The sequence below is a fragment of the Medicago sativa genome, chromosome 6, assembly GCF_051527215.1.
Source record: "Medicago sativa cultivar Bolivia chromosome 6, Bolivia_mono, whole genome shotgun sequence".
Lineage (NCBI taxonomy): Eukaryota > Viridiplantae > Streptophyta > Magnoliopsida > Fabales > Fabaceae > Medicago > Medicago sativa.
The window spans coordinates 89,541,626-89,561,213 of NC_140754.1; the positions used below are offsets into that span (position 1 = coordinate 89,541,626).

At 33.4% G+C, this 19,588-nt stretch overlaps 1 protein-coding gene, 1 long non-coding RNA gene and 1 pseudogene across 2 annotated transcripts in view; 2 read left to right on the forward strand and 1 right to left on the reverse strand.

Moving 5' to 3' along the window:
* The first annotated feature begins 2,110 nt into the window (after positions 1-2,110).
* Positions 2,111-3,799, forward strand: LOC146918046 (uncharacterized). Its single transcript, XR_015015960.1, has 3 exons — positions 2,111-2,669; positions 2,775-2,875; positions 3,552-3,799. It is a non-coding gene; the product is annotated as an uncharacterized LOC146918046 (long non-coding RNA).
* A 1,696-nt stretch (positions 3,800-5,495) lies between these two features.
* Positions 5,496-19,588, forward strand: part of LOC146918047 (uncharacterized) — a 50,096-nt gene continuing 36,003 nt past the window's right edge. The window contains exons 1-3 of the mRNA XM_085719729.1: positions 5,496-6,219; positions 6,325-6,426; positions 6,762-6,851. Of these exons, the coding sequence (XP_085575855.1) occupies positions 6,422-6,426; positions 6,762-6,851 (95 nt within the window). The 5' untranslated portion in view covers positions 5,496-6,219; positions 6,325-6,421. The remainder of the gene's footprint in view (positions 6,220-6,324; positions 6,427-6,761; positions 6,852-19,588) is intronic.
* On the reverse strand, positions 10,955-12,837 carry LOC146918048 (uncharacterized; annotated as a pseudogene).

The following is a 19,588-nucleotide window of genomic DNA, read 5'->3' on the forward strand; positions in this document are numbered from 1 at the left end:
TGTACCTTGAGCCTTTCAAGCCTACCTTTTGAATGTAATTTTTTTTTTTCCATTTTAAGCCAACTTTGAGCCAGTAGGATAGACCCCGTTGTTTCAATGACAAACCTCGTCTTTAAGCCTAGAGACCATAGGATTTTATCCCAATGTTTTGTTGGAGTTAGACAAATTGTGATGAGGTTTTAATTCTAAGTTTGGGGTTGCTCATGGGATAGCAACAACTTAAGTTTGGGGTGAGGGTTACAGAGAACATGAGTTTATGGATCACAAATGTCTCAATCAGAATATCTCATATATATATAAAAAAAATGGAAAAATGTCAATTAAGTTGATACAAAAAGTAATCAACTTCAAAAAAAAAGAAACTTTTGTGAAATAAATTGAGACGTGTGTTGTAAATGTGGTGATTTGAATCATATTGTGTTCTCTAACTCTGTGCATATTATGTCAAGTTGTGATGATCTTTGTCGAAATAAGTAGGAAGTGTCTAACTCCATAGTGTCATGTTTAAGCCTACTTTCCAAATTATCTCACCGTTGACCTTAGCCCCGTTACACCCTAAAAGTCCTTAAATGTGTGTATGGCAATGTGACTTTGATTGATGTTTAGAAGGTTTCCAAGTTTCGGTAATATAGTGATTAGTTTGTCGACTGTGTGAACCCTTTCAATGATGTTGCGTGAAGTTGTGGAGTAAAGGATTTGGCAAGCAAGTTAGCCCACTATTGCTGACTAGAAGATGAACTTTTGATTTACCATTGATGAGGTAGGTGCTATTTTACTGTTAGAATCCATTTATAAAGTAAGTTCCTTGAGGACAAGTAACGATGCAAGTTTGGGGTTGTGATGACACTAGGTCATATAGCACTTTTGCTTTGATTTCTATGTAATTTTCAGTTAAGTTCAGGTGATTTGTATGAGTTATGAGCCACAGAGAGGTGAAAATTCAAGTGCACAAGTACATGAACCATCGTACTACGATCTGTAGCATCGTACTACGATCTGAAGGCGTTTTGGAAGGCTGAGGTTACTGGAAAAATCGTAGTGCGATGTGCTTTCATCGTACTACGATGTCAAGGAGCGTTGATTGATGATCTGGTTTAATGAGGCATCGTACTACGATATACCAACATCGTAGTACGATATTGGCGTGACACAATTTTTTCTATAAAAGCCATAATGTTCTCTTTGCAAAGGGTTCGGAATTTTTACGGAGAAAAGCTTGAATTGGAGTCTGAAGCATTGAGCCAACGGTGGGAGACCATCAAAACTCATAGTCAGTCATCACTTGAATGTAATGAATCCTTCTTTATCATTTGCTATTTGTGCTTTAGCCATGATTAGCTAGATCTATTGTGATTAGGTCAAGAGATGATTCTGTAATAGCTCATTTGATGTAACCTGAAACTCTTACATTCATGAATTTCAATCTAGTTTATTCAGCATAATTTGTTCTCATTGCTTTTATGATCCTGACCAGATATAATTGATCTAAGAGATTAGATGACTATTGACACTAGCGTTTATCTCAGAAAATATTTATGTTGTTCTTTCTAACGGACAATCTAGGGATAGAGCGTTGTTAGATTGTGATCATTGAATTAACGAATCGATTAGCCTTTGATGATTATAGGTTCACCTAAGGGATTAGGGAATTATAATTAGATAAGAGGACTTAGGATCAAGGGATTGACCTAAGTTAAATTGTTAATTTGTCGTTGACTTTGTGAAATTCGTGGATTTAAGATTACAAGTTACTTAATGGGTGATGTATAGATGAATCGATTGACCTAATCATCTCTTTAAACGTTCCAAAAACCAACTTTATTTCTGTTATTTTTAAATTACAATTGCACTTAAAATCCAACTGCCTAGGGCAAACCCCTTATTTAATCACATCTTAACGAAGACGTTTTTGTTTAGTGGAAATCAAAACAGTCCCTGAGGATACGAATTATTTATTACTTCGATATAAATTAGTACACTTGCTAAAATTGTATCAATAAACTTTGTAAAAAAAATAATAATAATGTAGTATTTTTACTAAAACCTCCTTAGAGTTAAATTATCGAGTCATCAGAACTCTTTATAATGACGTTGTGCATACCTCAGATCTTGTCTCATCGTCGTTATCTTTGTGGTTCGAGATCAGAACCTTTGACGTGCTTCATATATTAGGTTTTTTTAGATCTAAATATCTTACCATCCTTAACGCCACTTATCAATGATAAGAATGAAGATCCATCACTCTTAGGTTTTGGAGAGCAAGAATGAAAATCCACCACTTTTAGGTTTTGGAGGCCAAATTTAAAACTCTTCTTGAAAAAAAAGTGTGTTTTACAAGCAATTTTTTTAGCCCCACATGATCATTTTAACATGAGATCTGAATTATTCTCTCCATAATTATTCTATCCATTTGGAAAAGATATCAAAGCGTCAAGATTAAAATTCAATGATAAAGCGAAAGTAATAACCAACGAGTGTTGATGGATACCTTATATATCAAACTATTCTTCGTGAAATATTGAATTTCAATCAAATCAACGAAGTACCAAATGATATCGACTTTTGGTGAAATTGAATATCCTGTCCTTGGACGGGCTGTGCTTCATTGTCATGAAGCTAGAGCTACAACATCATGCCATCGAATTCAACCTCCTTATGTGCCGCAGAAGGTGATTTTATCTGTTTGTTACCATTATTGCTACCATAATTTGTCTAATGTTTTTGTATCTTTCATTGATAAGATTAAAGATGATATTTGCATTATTTCATTGCAGATCTGTTTTAGAGAGATGAAACTGCATGAAAAGGATATCTCCATTTGCAGTGATGGTGCAATAAGGGCATGAAAAGACAGCGATGCTTCTACTAGATTGATGTAAGTTACATTTTCCCCTTGTGATTATAATGTCAGGGTCTTTCCTACGAATCTGGAGGTTCGGTTCTGTAAATGAAAAGAGGTCCGTAATAAAATTAAAATGTATTTTTTTAAAATATAAATACAAGGTGCCGTATAGATGCGGTACACCCAAAGGTGAAAATCATTACCGTATACACGAGAAACCTCAAACCACCCTCCCAAAAAAACACCCACCTAACACTTATTAGTACTATTGAGCTATAAAAAAATTCTTATGCCCATACCTTCGGGAGGCCCAGTTCCATTGAGCGGTTTGCACACCCCAAGGTCCGGCCCTGATATATGTAGTTTCTTGCTACCAAATAATAGAAAATAAGATTCTTGAAGTGAACAAATTTCTAGCATTTCAAGAAACAATGAAAATGTCATTATTTCCGAAAATCATCATCTTTAGATAACACATTACCATGCATAGATCATAATAAATCACTTCAAAAGTCTCTCATCTTCTTTTTAGCAAGTTAAAATGAACACAACCTGAATGAAAATAAAAAACATTTTCACAAAGTAAGCAGGTCCTTAGTTTTCAAGAAATGAATAAAATTGGACCTATTGTTCAGTCTTTTACTGTATGATTTGAAATGGATGACTAGGGTTTTATAGAATATAACTATAAGATTCTATGATATTGCAGGTATTGATCGGAGGAGGCAATTCCAATGCTAAGGGCGATAAGTTTAGAAGTTTATTGTAAATAATTCAACTTATCTGTGCCGTTTTAGCAAAGTAGGTGAATTATCAATTCTTTGCAGTGCTACAATTTTTTTTAACCCCCATGTTTCACCCTTTTTCCAAAATGGTGGCTGTCCTTGATTTTGACCTAGTCAAAGCTGATGTGGACACGTTTTTTACAACATAAAATTCCATCTATGATTACTGTAATCCACTTGGATTTAAAATAATTAATATTATTTGAAATTATTAAACTTAAATTAAAACACAAAAAAACCCCTCAATCTTCAAAATCCAAAACAGCAAAATCATCAATCCTGGATAATCAATCCCAAAAAATTATGAATCTTCACACGCCCTTTTGTTTTTCCTTGGTTTTTCCCTGGTGTCGGTATAAGGATCCGTGTGAAGGGAGGAGGTCAAACTTCTCATATCTACGCAAACACCAAAAATATATGGATGAACAGAGTAAGAAAGAGATTAAGGATATCCTTGTTCGTATAACCAAAAATAAGTTAGGCTAAGAAGTTTGGGGAAGCAGATTTCCTGTTGTAACAGCAGGATGCTGTAAGGCATGTGAGTCGTCTGATCAAAGGTAAGTGGCTGATATCAAACAATGAGAAGACTAGCAGAATAAATCTGAACCGTTGGATCAATGTTCTATGGCTGAGATCGACCACTGCGTGAAACTGCGTGAAATAGTTATAGTAGGGGATCTAGGTCCGAAGTTTGGGGATCGTGGTTCTAGTCTTCGAAAATCTTATCATTAGATTTCTTTTAATTTTTTTAATTTATATTTTGTAATTTTAAAATAATGTTAATTTTTTTAAAATCCAGATGGATTAAAAAAAATTATAGGTGCCAATTTTTTTTAAAGACGCCAAATCAGTTTTGACTAGGTCAAAATCAGGGAAGGTCGTTGTTTTGCAAAGGGGTGAAACATGAAGGGTTAAAAGTGCGATTTTCAAACTAGAGGTGCCAAAATCGTTAGTTTTAAAAACTTGAGGGGGCAAAAGTGCATTTTAGCCAAAAATAAAATATCATAAGTGGTTACAAAATTTAAACACTTTTTCCCTTTCTCTCACTCACCTCTTATATCTCCTTTTTTTTTTTTTCTGTATCGGTCTATATCCTATCTTTTGTTTTGTAAAAAAAATTAAAAATAAATTAACATTTTGTTTCATACAAAATAATAAAAAAAAAGGTAATATATATTACCAGATTATAGGTAAGGAGAAATTCTAATATGGGCACAAACATAAATGAATAGTGTTTGAACACACATACGTCAAAGTGTTTTTTTAATATTAAAAATGAAATTGATAATATATTGATATAGTATTTCAAGGAAAAGCACTTTTATGTGTATGTGATCAAACACTATTCATTTATATTTGTGACCATGGAATAATATCTCGTAAGGTAAGTGGTACAAAAATAAGGATTACATGGCTTTCTATATAAGACAAGCGGTCAAGAGTGTGTGGTCAAGCGACTGTCACTTGCATCACTCATCTCATTCTATCTTTTCCCAACTTATTTTTACAATGGTAGGTTTGACCATAATTTTTTTTTGTGTGTTTTTAGTTTTTATAATGAGAACCATTTTTATTTTTAAAGTAATTCTAAATTAAAACAATTATTTGGCTTTAACTATTACGTTTTTTTTTTGTTGAGAAATCTTTCAAGTTATTATATTGAACATTTTACTCACAGGTAAATTGATGTTAAAGAATTTATTTAGAGGAAACATAATATCTTTTTATTGGTTACTTTGCTCAAAGATACTGCACACCATTAACACTCAAATGTGATTCATAGTCGGTGGTGATTATAATATGCACCTCAAAAAAGGTTTAAAGTTGGACCTTCACATTTTACTAAAATTGGAGAGGGCCCACATTGAACTCTTTATAAGAACCCTCATAGTCGTGATTGCTCACCCCAACCATAGTTTCAAAAAACCTCGTTAGAGTTAAATCATTGAGTCATCGGAGCTCCTTTAGAATAACATCCTTCAAACCTCCTATCGTTCACTTGTCGTTGTCTTTGTTGTTCGAGATCAAAACCTGGGTCGTGCTTCATATATTAGGTTTTTTAGATCTAAATATTTTACGATCATTAACATCGCTTATCGTTGATATTAGTTAAGATCCACCACTTTTAGGTTTTGAAGATCAGTTTTAAAACGCTTCTTGGAAAAAAAGTGTTTTCAAAAGATATATTACGATCTCCAAATCCTATTGTTTCACAAGTAAGTTTTTTTTAGCTTCATGTGATCATTTTAACATGAGATCTGAATTGTAGTCTCCATAAGAAATCTTAGAATTGTAAGATCTGATGATCTAAATCGTTATTTACCTACCATAGAAATAATATATGGAAAAAAATTACAATGTCAAGATTAAACTTCAATGATAAAGTTATAACCAACGAGTGATGATGGATACCTTATATATCAAATTATTCTTTGTGAAATATCGAATTCCAATCAAATCAACGAAGTACCAAATATATCGAATTTCAGTTGAATTGAATCGCATGTCCTTGACCGGGATTTGCTTGATTGTCATGGTGCTAGAGCTACAGCATCCGGCCATCCAAATCAACCTCCTTATATGCCGCGGAAGGTGATTTTATCTGTTTGTTACCTTTATTTTTACCATAATTTGTCAAATGTTTTTGTATCTTTCATTGATAAGTTTAAAGATGAAATTTGCATTATTTTATTGCAGATCTGTCTTTAGAGAAATGAAACTGCATGAAAAGGATATCTCCATTCGCAGTGATGATGCAATACGAACATGAAAAGACAGCGATAATGCTACTAGAATGATGTAAGTTATATTTACCTTGTGATCATATATGTAGTTTCATGCTACCAAATAATAGAAAATAAGACTCTTGAAGTGAACAAATTTCTAGCATTTCCAGAAACAACGAAAATGTCAACATAACTGTTTTCATTATTTCCGAAAATGTATCATTTTTAGATAACAAATTACATGCATCGATCACAATAAATCATTTCAAAAGTCTCTCATCTTCTTATTAGCAAGTTAAAATGAACATAACTTGAATTAAAACAAAAAACATTTTCACAAAGTAAGCAGGTCCTTAGTTTTCAAGAAATGATAATTAAGACCATATAGCTAAATTTGTGTTGCACTAGGGAGAAAAAGAGGAGGCACCAAAATATTGTGGGCGTGGTCGTCCACCAAAACGAGTTGAACATGGACATGAACCACCTACTCTCGCAAAGGTAGCATCTATATTTTCTATAGAAATATAATTTTATTTTATATTTGTATAGAATTGGGCATAGATCAAAATAAGCAGGTCCTTAATTTTCAAGAAATGAATAAATTGGATCTATTGTTCATTATTATACTTATGATTTGAAATGGATGATTAGGGTTTTATAGAATATAACTATATGATTCTATGATATTGCAGGAATTGATCGGAGAAGGCAATTCCAATGCTAAGGACGATAAGTTGTTATTGCTGGATTCACTTCTGTCAGTTTGCGACTGAAGAGTACCTTCATGAAGGACAATTTGTATCATCAAGGCAAAATGTTGAGCCTTCTCAAAATCAAAACATCAACATACTCAAGAAGGTGGAGGAAGTTGACAAGGGTAAAGTCTCTATTTCCCTTGCTGATCTTGATTTAGAGGAACTTCTAAAAGTGAAGGCTTCATTGAAAGAGCTAGATGCTGACATTGAGGTCGCATCATCTTTGTTTCGCCTTGCAAAGAAACCTATATAATCAAGAGGGTCAAGTAGATTGCAGCATATAAACCTCATTGGTTCGGATTGTAAAGCATGAGAAAAATACAATGTTCTGAAAACTAATTACTAATTAAACTTCATTGAAAGAGTTCCATGGTGACATTGAGGCAGCATCATATTTGATTCTCCTTGCAAAGAAACCTATATAATCTTATTGGTGTGACGGAATAACTGAAGAAGGTCGAGGAAATTGACAAAGGTGAAGTTCCTATTGCCCTGCTGATCTTGATTTAGACGAACTTTTAAAGTGAAGGCTTCATTGAAAGAGCTAGATGGTGACATTGAGGTTGAATCATCTTTGTTTCTCCTTGCAAAGAAACCAAGTAGATTGCAGCATATAAGCCTCATTGGTTCGGGTTGTAAAGTATGAGAAAAATCCAATGTTATGAAAACTAATTACTAATTAGAGATTTTGTGTTGTTCTATTTTAGAAATTTATCGTGAATAATTCACTGTTTTAAAATAATTAGTCACAAGTAACGTATAAGTCCTGATCCAGAGCACTGTACAAGTTAAGGGTGAGCTTTTTATAATATTAATGTAACCATGACTAGTAGTGATATTTCTTTTAATCTGTCACAAGCCAAATATAAATACACTGATAAACCATTAAGCATATGTTTGGATACACATTTTCTTGCATTATATGGTATATCACATTAATGTGATTTTCCACAGCAGTTCGGTGGGATAGTCCATATAGAGCTTTGCTCTAACTTTAAATGAGGCCCTGCAAGTCGATGTGGGATTGGACCTTTCAGATTAGTCGGTCCTTAGGTCAGATATCGAGTAAGTTGCTTGTGGGGCAATTTGTGTAGGGATTTTATAGCAGATAGCATATTTTACTTGAAAAGTTCGAATTAAATTAACAAATGCAAAAGTGACTAAATGTCATTATGGCAACAAAGAACCCAATATACCAACAATAGGAATCAACATCTGCAATAGAGACCGAAGGAACAAACACCTGCAGCAAAAGAGACCAAAAACAGTCTTAGCACACCTAGTGCACCATAAATTCGCAGGATGTTGAATGACTTCAATAGTCATACAGCATTTCTGCAAAACTATTCTCTCAAATTGAGACACCCCAATGGATTAGTGAACCACAAAGGCAAAGAATAATCAAATCATGTTGTCTTTTATTTTTAGCCAATTCCAAGCTACCGCTTTTACTTCCTCCACAACCCTTTCGATTTCAAAAACTATATATTCTTATAAATATGTTGGTTTTTCTACATATAAGTATTGGATTTTTTTAGCATTCACTTTTCTTAAATTGATAGCAGACACTTAGGTAGCTGACACAACTTGCTGTGCGTCTGCTGTAGTGGGAAGCAACATTGTCAATGAGAGTGAAAACATAAAAGGAAGTGGTTTGAGCTAAAATATCTAAAAAAGAGAAAGACGATATCAAAATTTGATCTTGTAGAAGGCAAGATTTGTAGAACAACAAAACACTACAGTGAAGAAAAAATCTCACTGAAAACACTTTCAACTAAACATCTAAAATTTGTTATAGCTTCTGTCTATTTGAGTAAAACAACTTCAAATATAATTTCCACGTCTAAAACTGGTCTTGTCATTTAACAGAAATATCCAATTTACTTGTTAAAATTTACTTGTTAAAATGTTGTTATATAATCGTAAGAAACTTTACATCTTGGCTATGCGGAAAATATTCTTTATATCTTCAGCTTTTTTATTGAAAAACATCCTATATTGCAAGTACTTGTATATTCAGTCAACCAACTAAATGACATCAATCAAAGATAGAAAGTAGAGCTAGTACAGACCTTTATATGCAAAGGAGGTTGCAAGCCTTTATCAAAAGAAATATTAGTTGACAGTGCCAGAAAGAACGAAATGGCAAAAATAGCAAAAACTTTGGAGAAAGAGTGACATTCACACCTATCCACAAATCTCTAACAGTGTTTGAATATAATACAAATACTACAATAAAATTAGTAAGGCCAGAACAATGAGCAATCAAATGAAAAATATACCTAAAATTCATACAAATGTTGAGCAAAAACAACTACCAATTCCAAGAGCAGAAAGTTCAACCGCATTGTACATTTTTGACAGAGCAATATGAGAGGAAAAACTTTCCCAACCGCAACATACAGATCTGGTCCGAATCTGTCCTTGCTCGAGAATGGAGGACTTCATAATCGTGGTGGTTGGTTTCTTCCATAATATCGACAGGAGATAAGCCAGAGGAAGAAGAACAATTACATTGAAGAAAGAACCATTGAATAATGGATCAACATTCATTAAATGTATAGTATACAAGAAGGAACTTTGTAATGAAAATAATAATTCAGCAAACTTTGTAATCGGCAAGAACCAAAATCAAGAATAGGAGAGAGAACTCTCTTCCAAGGGCTTCCCTATCGAAACAGAGCCACTGATCTATTCACAGAATATCAACAAATATCAATTCCTCTCTCTATCCTTCCATTCTCCTATTTATACACGCTACTCAATAACTAATCAATTAAGTAACTCCTCCTTATACTATATTGTTGGTACTAACTCCTATTTATCCTTTATCCTAACAAACTCCTTATCATATATCCGAACAGACCTCAAAACATCATAATAGAAAAATATTCAAAGAGAGAAAATCACGAAGATGGCGTGATGATCATCACAGCTAGCTTAGGGGGAAAAAAAAACCTCAAACCAACTTAGTCTGGTTTAAGAATATCAAGAAACTTGCAACTCCACCACTAGATGTTGATATCATGAGTTGAGTATCCGAGTTGTAAGGAAAGAACCGCATTCATAAAACAAAGGATCAGATTAAAGAATTAATGGCTCAACAGATTGAGAATGAATTAATGTTCCTATCTGCTAATATTCTAAGGTGAGCATTGGTGAAGGTTTAGCTTAATATCAATGGAGAATTACCACTATTCTATATGACTATTAGAATTTATATCCGACTATAACAGTAACTGTTTGCCTTGGTGAGTATATAGTATAGACCAACTCCAACTACAGTTGTCAAGACAAGAAAAAATAAATAAAAACAGATCATTCAGCATTGTTGTTACAAGTTACAGCAGTAATATGAACGTTATAACACCTGGTTTTTACCAAATTTATTGTCCACAAAAGACTTATTAAACAACAATGCCCAAGTCACAACAAGAGTACAAAGCAAGATACTTAATTGTTCAGCAGTTTCAAGATCTGCTACTATAAATGTTTAATATGAAAATGTGAACACTCCCTATTAGTATATGTTATGTTTCTTATTAGAAATCATAATTCTTTGTTTAATTTGTTGTCCATAATACATGAACTATCATCAAATTTTTGTTTACCAAAAGGTTGTCTTTGTTGATAGAGAAAAATAAGTTGAATGAAATATCTATAATTTCGATAGAATTGAACGGGAAGTTTTGGTAAGACTCAAATGCATTTAGTGAATATTAGAGAATTTTTCAATAATATTGTATCTTTATTAGATATTATATTTAGACCCGTGTGTCGCACGGGTCAAAAGTCTAGTTTCCTTTACAAGAGACAATCAAAGCAAATCAAAGATTGGACGGTCGTTTTAAAATTCAAAATAACAAGCTATAACTAGAAATCATCACACCTAGTTTTACTCTTATAGTAGACCTCTAGAAATCATTTCACCAAAAAGGTTCACTGCAATGTCATTCTTGTCATTTTTTACCAAAGGGCGAATAATAATTTCATAAGTTAATTCATTAGGAGTGCAACCATTGTCTTCCATTTTTGACAGTAAGGACAATGCTTCATGAAAAAAAGCCTCTTTACAAAGGCCATTTTTTTTTTTTTTGAAATGGTCTTTACAAAGGCCATTAATCATCACAATGTACATTCTAACATCTAAACGATATCCCTTAATCAGAAGATCATGAAAAATCTCTTGTGCATCCTTAAATCTTCCATTTTTGCACAATCCATCAACAAGTATATTGTATGTAACCATATTTGGCTTAAATCCTTTGTCTTTGATCTTTGTAAATATTGTAATTGTCGTGTCAAAATGACCACTTTTGCACAAAACATGTAATAAAGAAGAGTATGTGATCACATTAGCTGACCGACCTGTAACACGCATCTCATCTATAGGATCCCAAACATCAGAGATTCTTCCCAATTTGCCAAGTCCATCAATAAGGGTACTGTATGTTACAGGAGTCATATTTTTGAATTATCCACCATTTTAGCCTTACATAATCCATTAATCATTATATTGTAGCTATGAAGATCAAGAGTCACTCCACTTTGAGCCATAGCATTGAATATATATCTAGCCTTGTTCGCTTCTTTAACCAAGAAATACCCATATCCATTAAAGAACTATAAGTAACAACATCAGGTTTCACACTTCGTTTTATCATAACCGCCAAAACACTTTTAGCTCCTTTCACATCTCCTTCTTTACATAAACCATTGATCAATATATTAAAACTACATACATTTGGGTCAATGTTTTTCAATATCATTTCAATGAACAAACGAATAGTATCTTTCAATTGACCCACAATACAAAAACCATATATCATAGTATTATACGTGACAACATCAGGAAAAATTCTCTTGGCAACCATTTCAGAATACAAATCATACGCATCAACCACAAGTTTATCTTTACATAGACGATTAATGATCATGGAGTACATAAACCGATCCGGCTTAACCACCAGCAACCCTTCAATATTTCCAAGCAACTGTAGGGCACCTTTTGTTTCTCCGGATTTACATAACCCGTTGATCAACGTCCCATAACTAACATTATCAAGATGAAACCCCTTTGCTACAACGTCGTCATGAAAATACAACGCTTTCTTAACTTCGTTATTAATACAAAGACCTTTCAAAAGTTTAGTCAAAGTTACGGTATCAGGCTGATAACCTATTTTGAGAATTTTGGCCAATACGGAAAAAGCATAATTGAGTTGACCGAGGTGGCAGAAAGAATTAATGAGGATGCTTAAATTAATACTGAGAAAGAAGTTGGAGTAGGGAGTGAGAAAGAAAGTAAACAAGAGAATGATAACCATTCTCGACGGAAACCGAAGCAGGGAATATTCACAAGAGAATTGGTTGTTAGGGGAATTTGTCACTTTATTCCCTGAATGGAAAAGGAGTAGTCACTTTAGTCCTTGAATGTTGAGAAATTGCAAAACAGTCCCTGAATATAGACTTTGTTGGTCAATTCAGGGACTAAAGTGATTAACGGAGTCTACATTCAGAGACTAACACAATCTGCATTCAAGGACTAACTTGACTAACAAAGTCTACATTCAGGAACTATTTTGCAATTTATCTGAATTTAGGGACTAAAGTGACGACTCATTTCCTATTGAGGGATTAAAGTGACTAATCTCCCAATTTTTTTTTTGTTTGGTGGCTCACAAGGATTTTTTTTAAGTACTATATTGGCTAAAGCTCACACAATTTAATTGTGGAGAAGTGGAGTGTCCGGAGTTCGAACTCCGGCCCCTGCATATAAAATGCAATATCCCTACCGACTGAGTTAATCTCACGGAGACTTTAAATTGTTAATTTAATACAACAATATTTTGTAGAGACTTTTTTGAAATTTAACAATGAAACTTAGGACTAATCAGGTATTTTGGTCAAATTTAAAATATCAAAAAAGGTATTTGACCTATTGATATATGTATGTCCTATATTTATCTTAGGACTAAAGCACATTTTTTTTTGTTGAATTTCTTTTTTTTTTTAAATAATACTATTCTTTTCTCATTATTTCTTTTTATGTGAGATTCTTCTCTCCTTAGTATACTCAATATGATAAACCACCTATTATAAATCAAAATATCCTAAAATAAATTATTATTTTTTGGGTTAATAAGGTTTCAGCCTCAGTCATTTAGGCGAAATTTGATTTACCCACTATAATTTGAAGATTCTTTTGTTTTCAATCTCGAACCAATCTGACTTTGCACAACAGCTAATGTGCATACTGATTGCACGTTAATTAACGAGGTGGCACACTTAATTGGCTTTTTTATTTTTTTCCCAAATTTTTTATTCCATTTGGATTTCTTTTTTAAAAATGTTATTTAAAGAATTATATATATTAAAAAAAATCTTCTCTTTCAATAACCCAAATCTCTCTCTCTCTCTCTCTCTCTCTCTCTCTCTCTCTCTCTCTCTCTCTCTGAATTTCTTAAATTTATCTTTCTTCTTTTATCAATTTCTAATGGCATGTAACATTTTACAAGAGAAACCATCTTTGACGACAATCCTCACGATCCTTCTCTAAAATGATAAAAAAAAAATGTCATTTCTAATGCAATACATGATTTTGTAATGAAAAAAAAAAAGATATGACATATGTACAACCAGTTATAAATAGGCTTAGTGGTGGAAATAAGAGAAATGATATTAGAACAAACGTTTTGTGACAAATTTTGAGACAACTATCTCTCTCACCCTCTCCCTATCTGTTGTTTTGGTTTTCGTGTCAATACCTACATTTCTTTGTTATACCATAAGTTGTCATAAAAATGGATGGTCAAGTAACATGCGTCTTAAAATTATTATGAAGAAAGTGAAAATCTTTAGTTTGATTCTTCAAACCACCGCTGGTTCCTTTTTTGAACTTTCAAAAGTTAACAAGCAAATGGAAATTAGAACCATGTATTCCTGATAAATGTAATTATGATAATTATATGATGGGTCACTCAATGTCTTCTATTTGGTTAGAAAGCATCATAAATAATATACACTCATTGAAAAAAGGTATGCCATGTCAGCATAAAGGAGAGCTCTTTGTCGTTTAATTGCAATATCTTTGCGTCTATGGTGAAAATCACGAAATTCAGAGGGTAAAAATTCAAAGAAGTTGAAATATTAGTACTAATTTTCAAAGTTCAGAGTGTGCAGACACACATCCTCACCACACACAGGATCCGCCCTCATCCCTTACCTAAAATTATGATGGTCAAATACGGTTTGACCATTTTTTTTTGAAAATTCGGTATCCGATCCAAGAACCGACTAATCCGAGGGGACCAATCCCACCGCCCACTTGCGGGGGTCCCATTTAAAGCTAGAGCAAGCTCTCTATGGACTTAGCCCACCAAAATTGGCACCAGAGAGAATCGAACCTGAGACCTTTGGAGGAGCAAACTCCAAGATCCCAAACCAACCACTAGGCCAACCCCAAATGGGTTATTACGGTTTGACCATATTTTGGGATGGTTTTTCTAATGAGAATCAGACGGAGTCCAGGTGCACATACTCACCTCCTGCTGGATCTGCCCATGTTCCGAACTCAAAATTATTTGCAACTTTTACATTGTAGTTAATATATTAAAAAAATGGGTCATACAGAGTGATTGCTTAACGTAGAGGGATAGAAAGTTAGATTCACTTATTTATATGTAAATCGATTTTAAAAAATTAATTAAGAAAGTAGAACTTTTGGTAGTGGGGTAATTTTCATAAAGATATAGTAGACTACAAACAATCAAGTGCAATTCTTAATCGGAGTGCTTCTAATTTAGATTTCAAAAAAGATTTAAAGGTGTACCCTAATCTTTTTCTATTACTTAAATGGTGAAGTTTGTGAATAAAAAAGAAAATTGAAGGTGAGAAAAACACAAGAAGGGGGTGGAATTGTGTTAGCTTTTTCTTCGATTTCTCCTACTGAAGTCACTGATCAGAAGCAGATAGAGTTCAGCTTCTGAAGTGATAATCAGAATCTAAATGCAGCAGATAAAAACAGAGGGGGAGAGAGAGAGAGAGAGAGAAGAAAGACACAAAGAAATTATACAGGTTCCCTCCACAAATCGGAAGTAGTCCTGTTCCCCTTGCACTTCCAAGGAGAGTTCACTAAAAATGTAATATCTGATTACAATTGCTCACTGCTACAACTAGCAAGAGACTTCAAACTATTCAAGCACAACTGCATGAGATTTGCTATGCTCAAGAACTAAATCAAGAGACTTCATATGCTCAAGCACACACGCAAGAGATTTCTATTCAAAATGAATTAGAAAGAAATTTGTTTGAGGTTGAACACTTGATATACAATCAGTGGTGTTCACAATACAAAACAGATACAGACTCTTAGGACTCTAGAATTTCTATGATATGAAAGTGTTTAAAAAATTCTAAGTGAACTTTTGATGCAGAACAATTTCAGCAGAGTTTTGGCGCTTGTAAATTGTTGTTAAGTCTTGTCATTCTCTAAGTCTTCACTCCTTTATATAGAGGTTTTAAAGAGACGTTCTTGAATTGTCAGCACACCAAAAAGAGTCATTTGAAACTTGATCAAATCACCAATGATCTTTTGCCTGATATAGTTATTGTCCTATGAAGGATCAATTTCAAATTCATTCCAATTCTGGAGGAACACTGGTGCAGGCATAGCTGTTGTTCTTGTCTTGCTGCAGAGACAAAATAGAGTAGTGGAGGTAGTGGTTGTACAATTCGTACAATTGTCCTTTTTCAACTCTCTCCAACGAAAAAGCATCCAATGCCTTCAAATCCATTTGAATTAGCCGTTGCTTCATTCTTCCAATCTTCTGCAACGATAGGCGTGATTAAATCATTTGAACAGCCTTTGAAGCTTCAATTCTCGCAGCTTCTGATGATCTTCAGCTCCTAATGATCTTCAGAACTTCTGATGAAATCTGCTTCTGGTGATCTGCTTCTGATGAGGTGTTTCTGATGACGTCAGCTCTTCAGGAGCACTTGTCTTCAGAACCTCTTTTCTTCATATGCTTCAAGCTTCCTTCTTGTTTATTCAATTGCTCTCATTTGTTCTTTCAGAACCTATGCTTTAAAGAGACACAAAAAAATTTGTCTATGGTCCTGCACACTTGAACAAATATTAGCATATCTAATTGACAATTTTTAATACCTTGTTATCATTAAAACTCAAAGGTTAATGTTAAACACATTTTGTTCCAACAAAAATAATATATTATTTTATTAAAACCGGCGATAGTCTTGATGTAGTATCAAAAGTAAGTATTTTTGTGTATCATCTCCCCAGGGACTAGCGCGATATTTAAGCCATTCAACAATCTGTTATCATCTCAAGTTATGGTTTAAAAGTTTGTTTGTTTAAAACTAGTCTAAATTGGAATATAGCAATAAAATTGAGACGAGGTCGGGTAATTCACGCCTGGGGTTAGAGTCGTTGACCAAGCATTAAATAGTGTATTCTAATGATTGCTTAAACGGATTCTAGCTTTACTTGATATTATCACATATCGCTCAACAACATCATTTGTGTCCAAATGATGTCGTGATTTCTAATGGATCATTTGAATGTCGACATCCCTAGATTCAAAAGCATCTGTTAACATCATTTCAAATCATAAATATAACATTAAACACAAGAATAAAATCAACATCAAGTAAAATATAGCTAGAATCATATATTTAAGTATCAAAACGAGTACATATTAACTTGATCAAGTACCTCTAACCCCAAAGGATAGATTTAGCTACTTACTTTCATAGTAGCCTTGCAAAAATGGAAGAAAAGATGAAGATTCATGACAAGATTCATGATTTCTCTACAAATCTTGGGAGGAATCCACTTCTAACACTCTTGCTTCATGTTTCTCTCTCTAGAAATGTCCTCTCTCTCTCTAAAAATCGGAAAAATATCAAAAACAATGAATAATTCCTTCAAAAAATGAGAGAAAAGCTATTTATATGGCTGAATCTGTCAGCGTTCGCTTGAAGCGAACAGCCTTGAAATCCCACGTTGGCCACTGGTTGACTGCCACGTAGCCTTATCGTGTTGTGCTCGCTTAAGCGAGCTGACCTTGTGCTCTCTGGAACTTGCTCGCTTAAGCGAGTTGTGGTCGCTTGAAGCGAGATGACCTTGAATTTTGGTTGATTTCTTGGTCCTTACTTGTATTTTCCTACACAAAAAGGGTAGAGTAAGGCACATAAAGCATAAATGGCATATATGCATAAAATTGAAACTTTTCCATAGATAATCTTGCAAAACAAGTCACTAAAATGCCTAAACTAACACATGAAATATATCACTTTTGAGCACTTATCAAGTCCACACCTAGACTTTTTTTAATCATATTAGGAGCACCCTGATAGTCGTTGTTTCTCACCCCCCCTGCCCAATCACAGTCATCCAAAACCACCTCAGAGTAAAATCGTCGAGCCATCTGAGCTCCGTTAACAAAGTCGTACAAACATCAGATTTACTTCTCTACTTGCTATATTTGTTGATCGAGATCAAACCTTAGGTTATGTTTCAAAAATTAGGTTTTTTAGATCTAAATGTTCTGCAACAATTATCACCATTTGTCCATGATAAGCATTAAGATACACCAATTTCCAGTTTTTGAGACTGGATCTATAACTCTTATTGAAGAAAAATGTGGTGTTATGCAAAGATATATTACGATTTCAAAACCACTCAGTTTGACATGTGGGATTTCTGACCCCACATGATCATTATAACACAAGATCTTATTTTTTTGTCTCAATAAATAATATAAAAAAATCAGAAGAAATGAGAATCTAAATGGTTTTACATACGATAGAAATAATATTTGAAAAAAAAATTGTTAAATTGAGATTCATTAACAAAGCAAAATTTATGACAAACGAGTGGTCATGACTACCTTTTCTATGAAATTATTCTCCATGAAATATCGAATTTTAATCAAATCGACGAAGTACCAAATAATAATCAAAATGATTTCTATCTCATTTGATACTTCGTAAATCGATCAAGATTCGTCTTCAGTTTCATACAAGCACACACGACTCGTGATATCACCTACTGCCTCTTTGAGTTTTTATGTGGTCGATAGTGATATTTATATGCTTTAGAGTGAGCGAGGTCCTTATTTTAAATATATTTATTTTCTTAATTTATTCAACATAGGGAATAGTAACAATATACACTATGAGTGTAATGGTTTTTTTCGTGGTCAGTCAATTATAGTCGTTTCATCATTAAAACCGCTTGATTTTAATCATAACTATCTCTAACGTTAGAAATATACGCGATTGTGTTTATTGACAGTGTAAACTTTTTACATTGGCATTGTTTCAAAAGTTAAACTCTTAATATATTAACAATCAACTGACATTTGAAATATAAATTTCAGAAAAATTAACTTTATGTAAATGCATTCAAACATAAACTTTTTTACACCCAACTAAAATAATTCAATAAATATTTAATTTGATCACAATAGAATTAGGCATGAAAAGGTGACTCACACTCGATAAATCTAACAATAACTCGCCTCTTCTTTGACAGAGAAACCTCACTTTGACAAGGATTGTGCAAGTTTTGTTCGATATTCTAAATTCGGCGATAGGATGAGGGTGGGAGTGTACATATCTACCATGCCACAAACCTACCTCATTTTGGGGTGACTTTTCACTTCCAATTATACTCTTAAACATATTTATCTATAAGAATGTTATATTATTGGTGTAATTCAAAAACATAAAATATATATTATATTTACTATATTATTAGTGTCATTGAAAAGGATAAATATAGTCTGTTACAATATGAACGCACAAATTATCTATACATATAATTTTAATTAAAATCAAAATATCATAAAAATTGTTGCTTGTAAATTTGTATTATCGCAATAAAAAGAACAGGCAACCTGACCGAACACCATTAACAATTATGCTCAAACAACAGTTTGGTAGGACACTATTCCCACGCCTCTTAGGGAATCTTTTTTTAAGGACCTCTTGGTCTACCTAATTACCGGTTCCCCTAGCTTTTTCTTCTTCGTTTCCCTTTCCTTTTTTTCCTTGTTTTGATTTTCTGAGGGTTTTGGTTTGATACCCGAGAGCACTGGTTAACATGACCCTTTTCATTATATATATTATGAGTGAGTGGGTAGAGGGTAAGAGTTTTGAGAAGTGTCGACCTAGTTGGGATGTCTAAAATTTCCTTGATGTTTTCCTCAGTTTTGCTTTTATCCAAAAAGAGAGCCATGGACCAGGGCCCACACCCACCTCTCCCTGAATTCATCCGTGTTCTCGCCTCTCTCTCTCTTCTCTCTCTCTTTCCTCTCTCTCTCTCTCTCTCTCTCTCTCTCTCTCTCTCTCTCTCTCTCTCTCTCTTAACTCTAATCTCTTTTATCTCATATTTATCTCTGTGTCTATATCCTATATTTTCCCTTCATCATCACTTTTACCAACTTAATTTAAAAA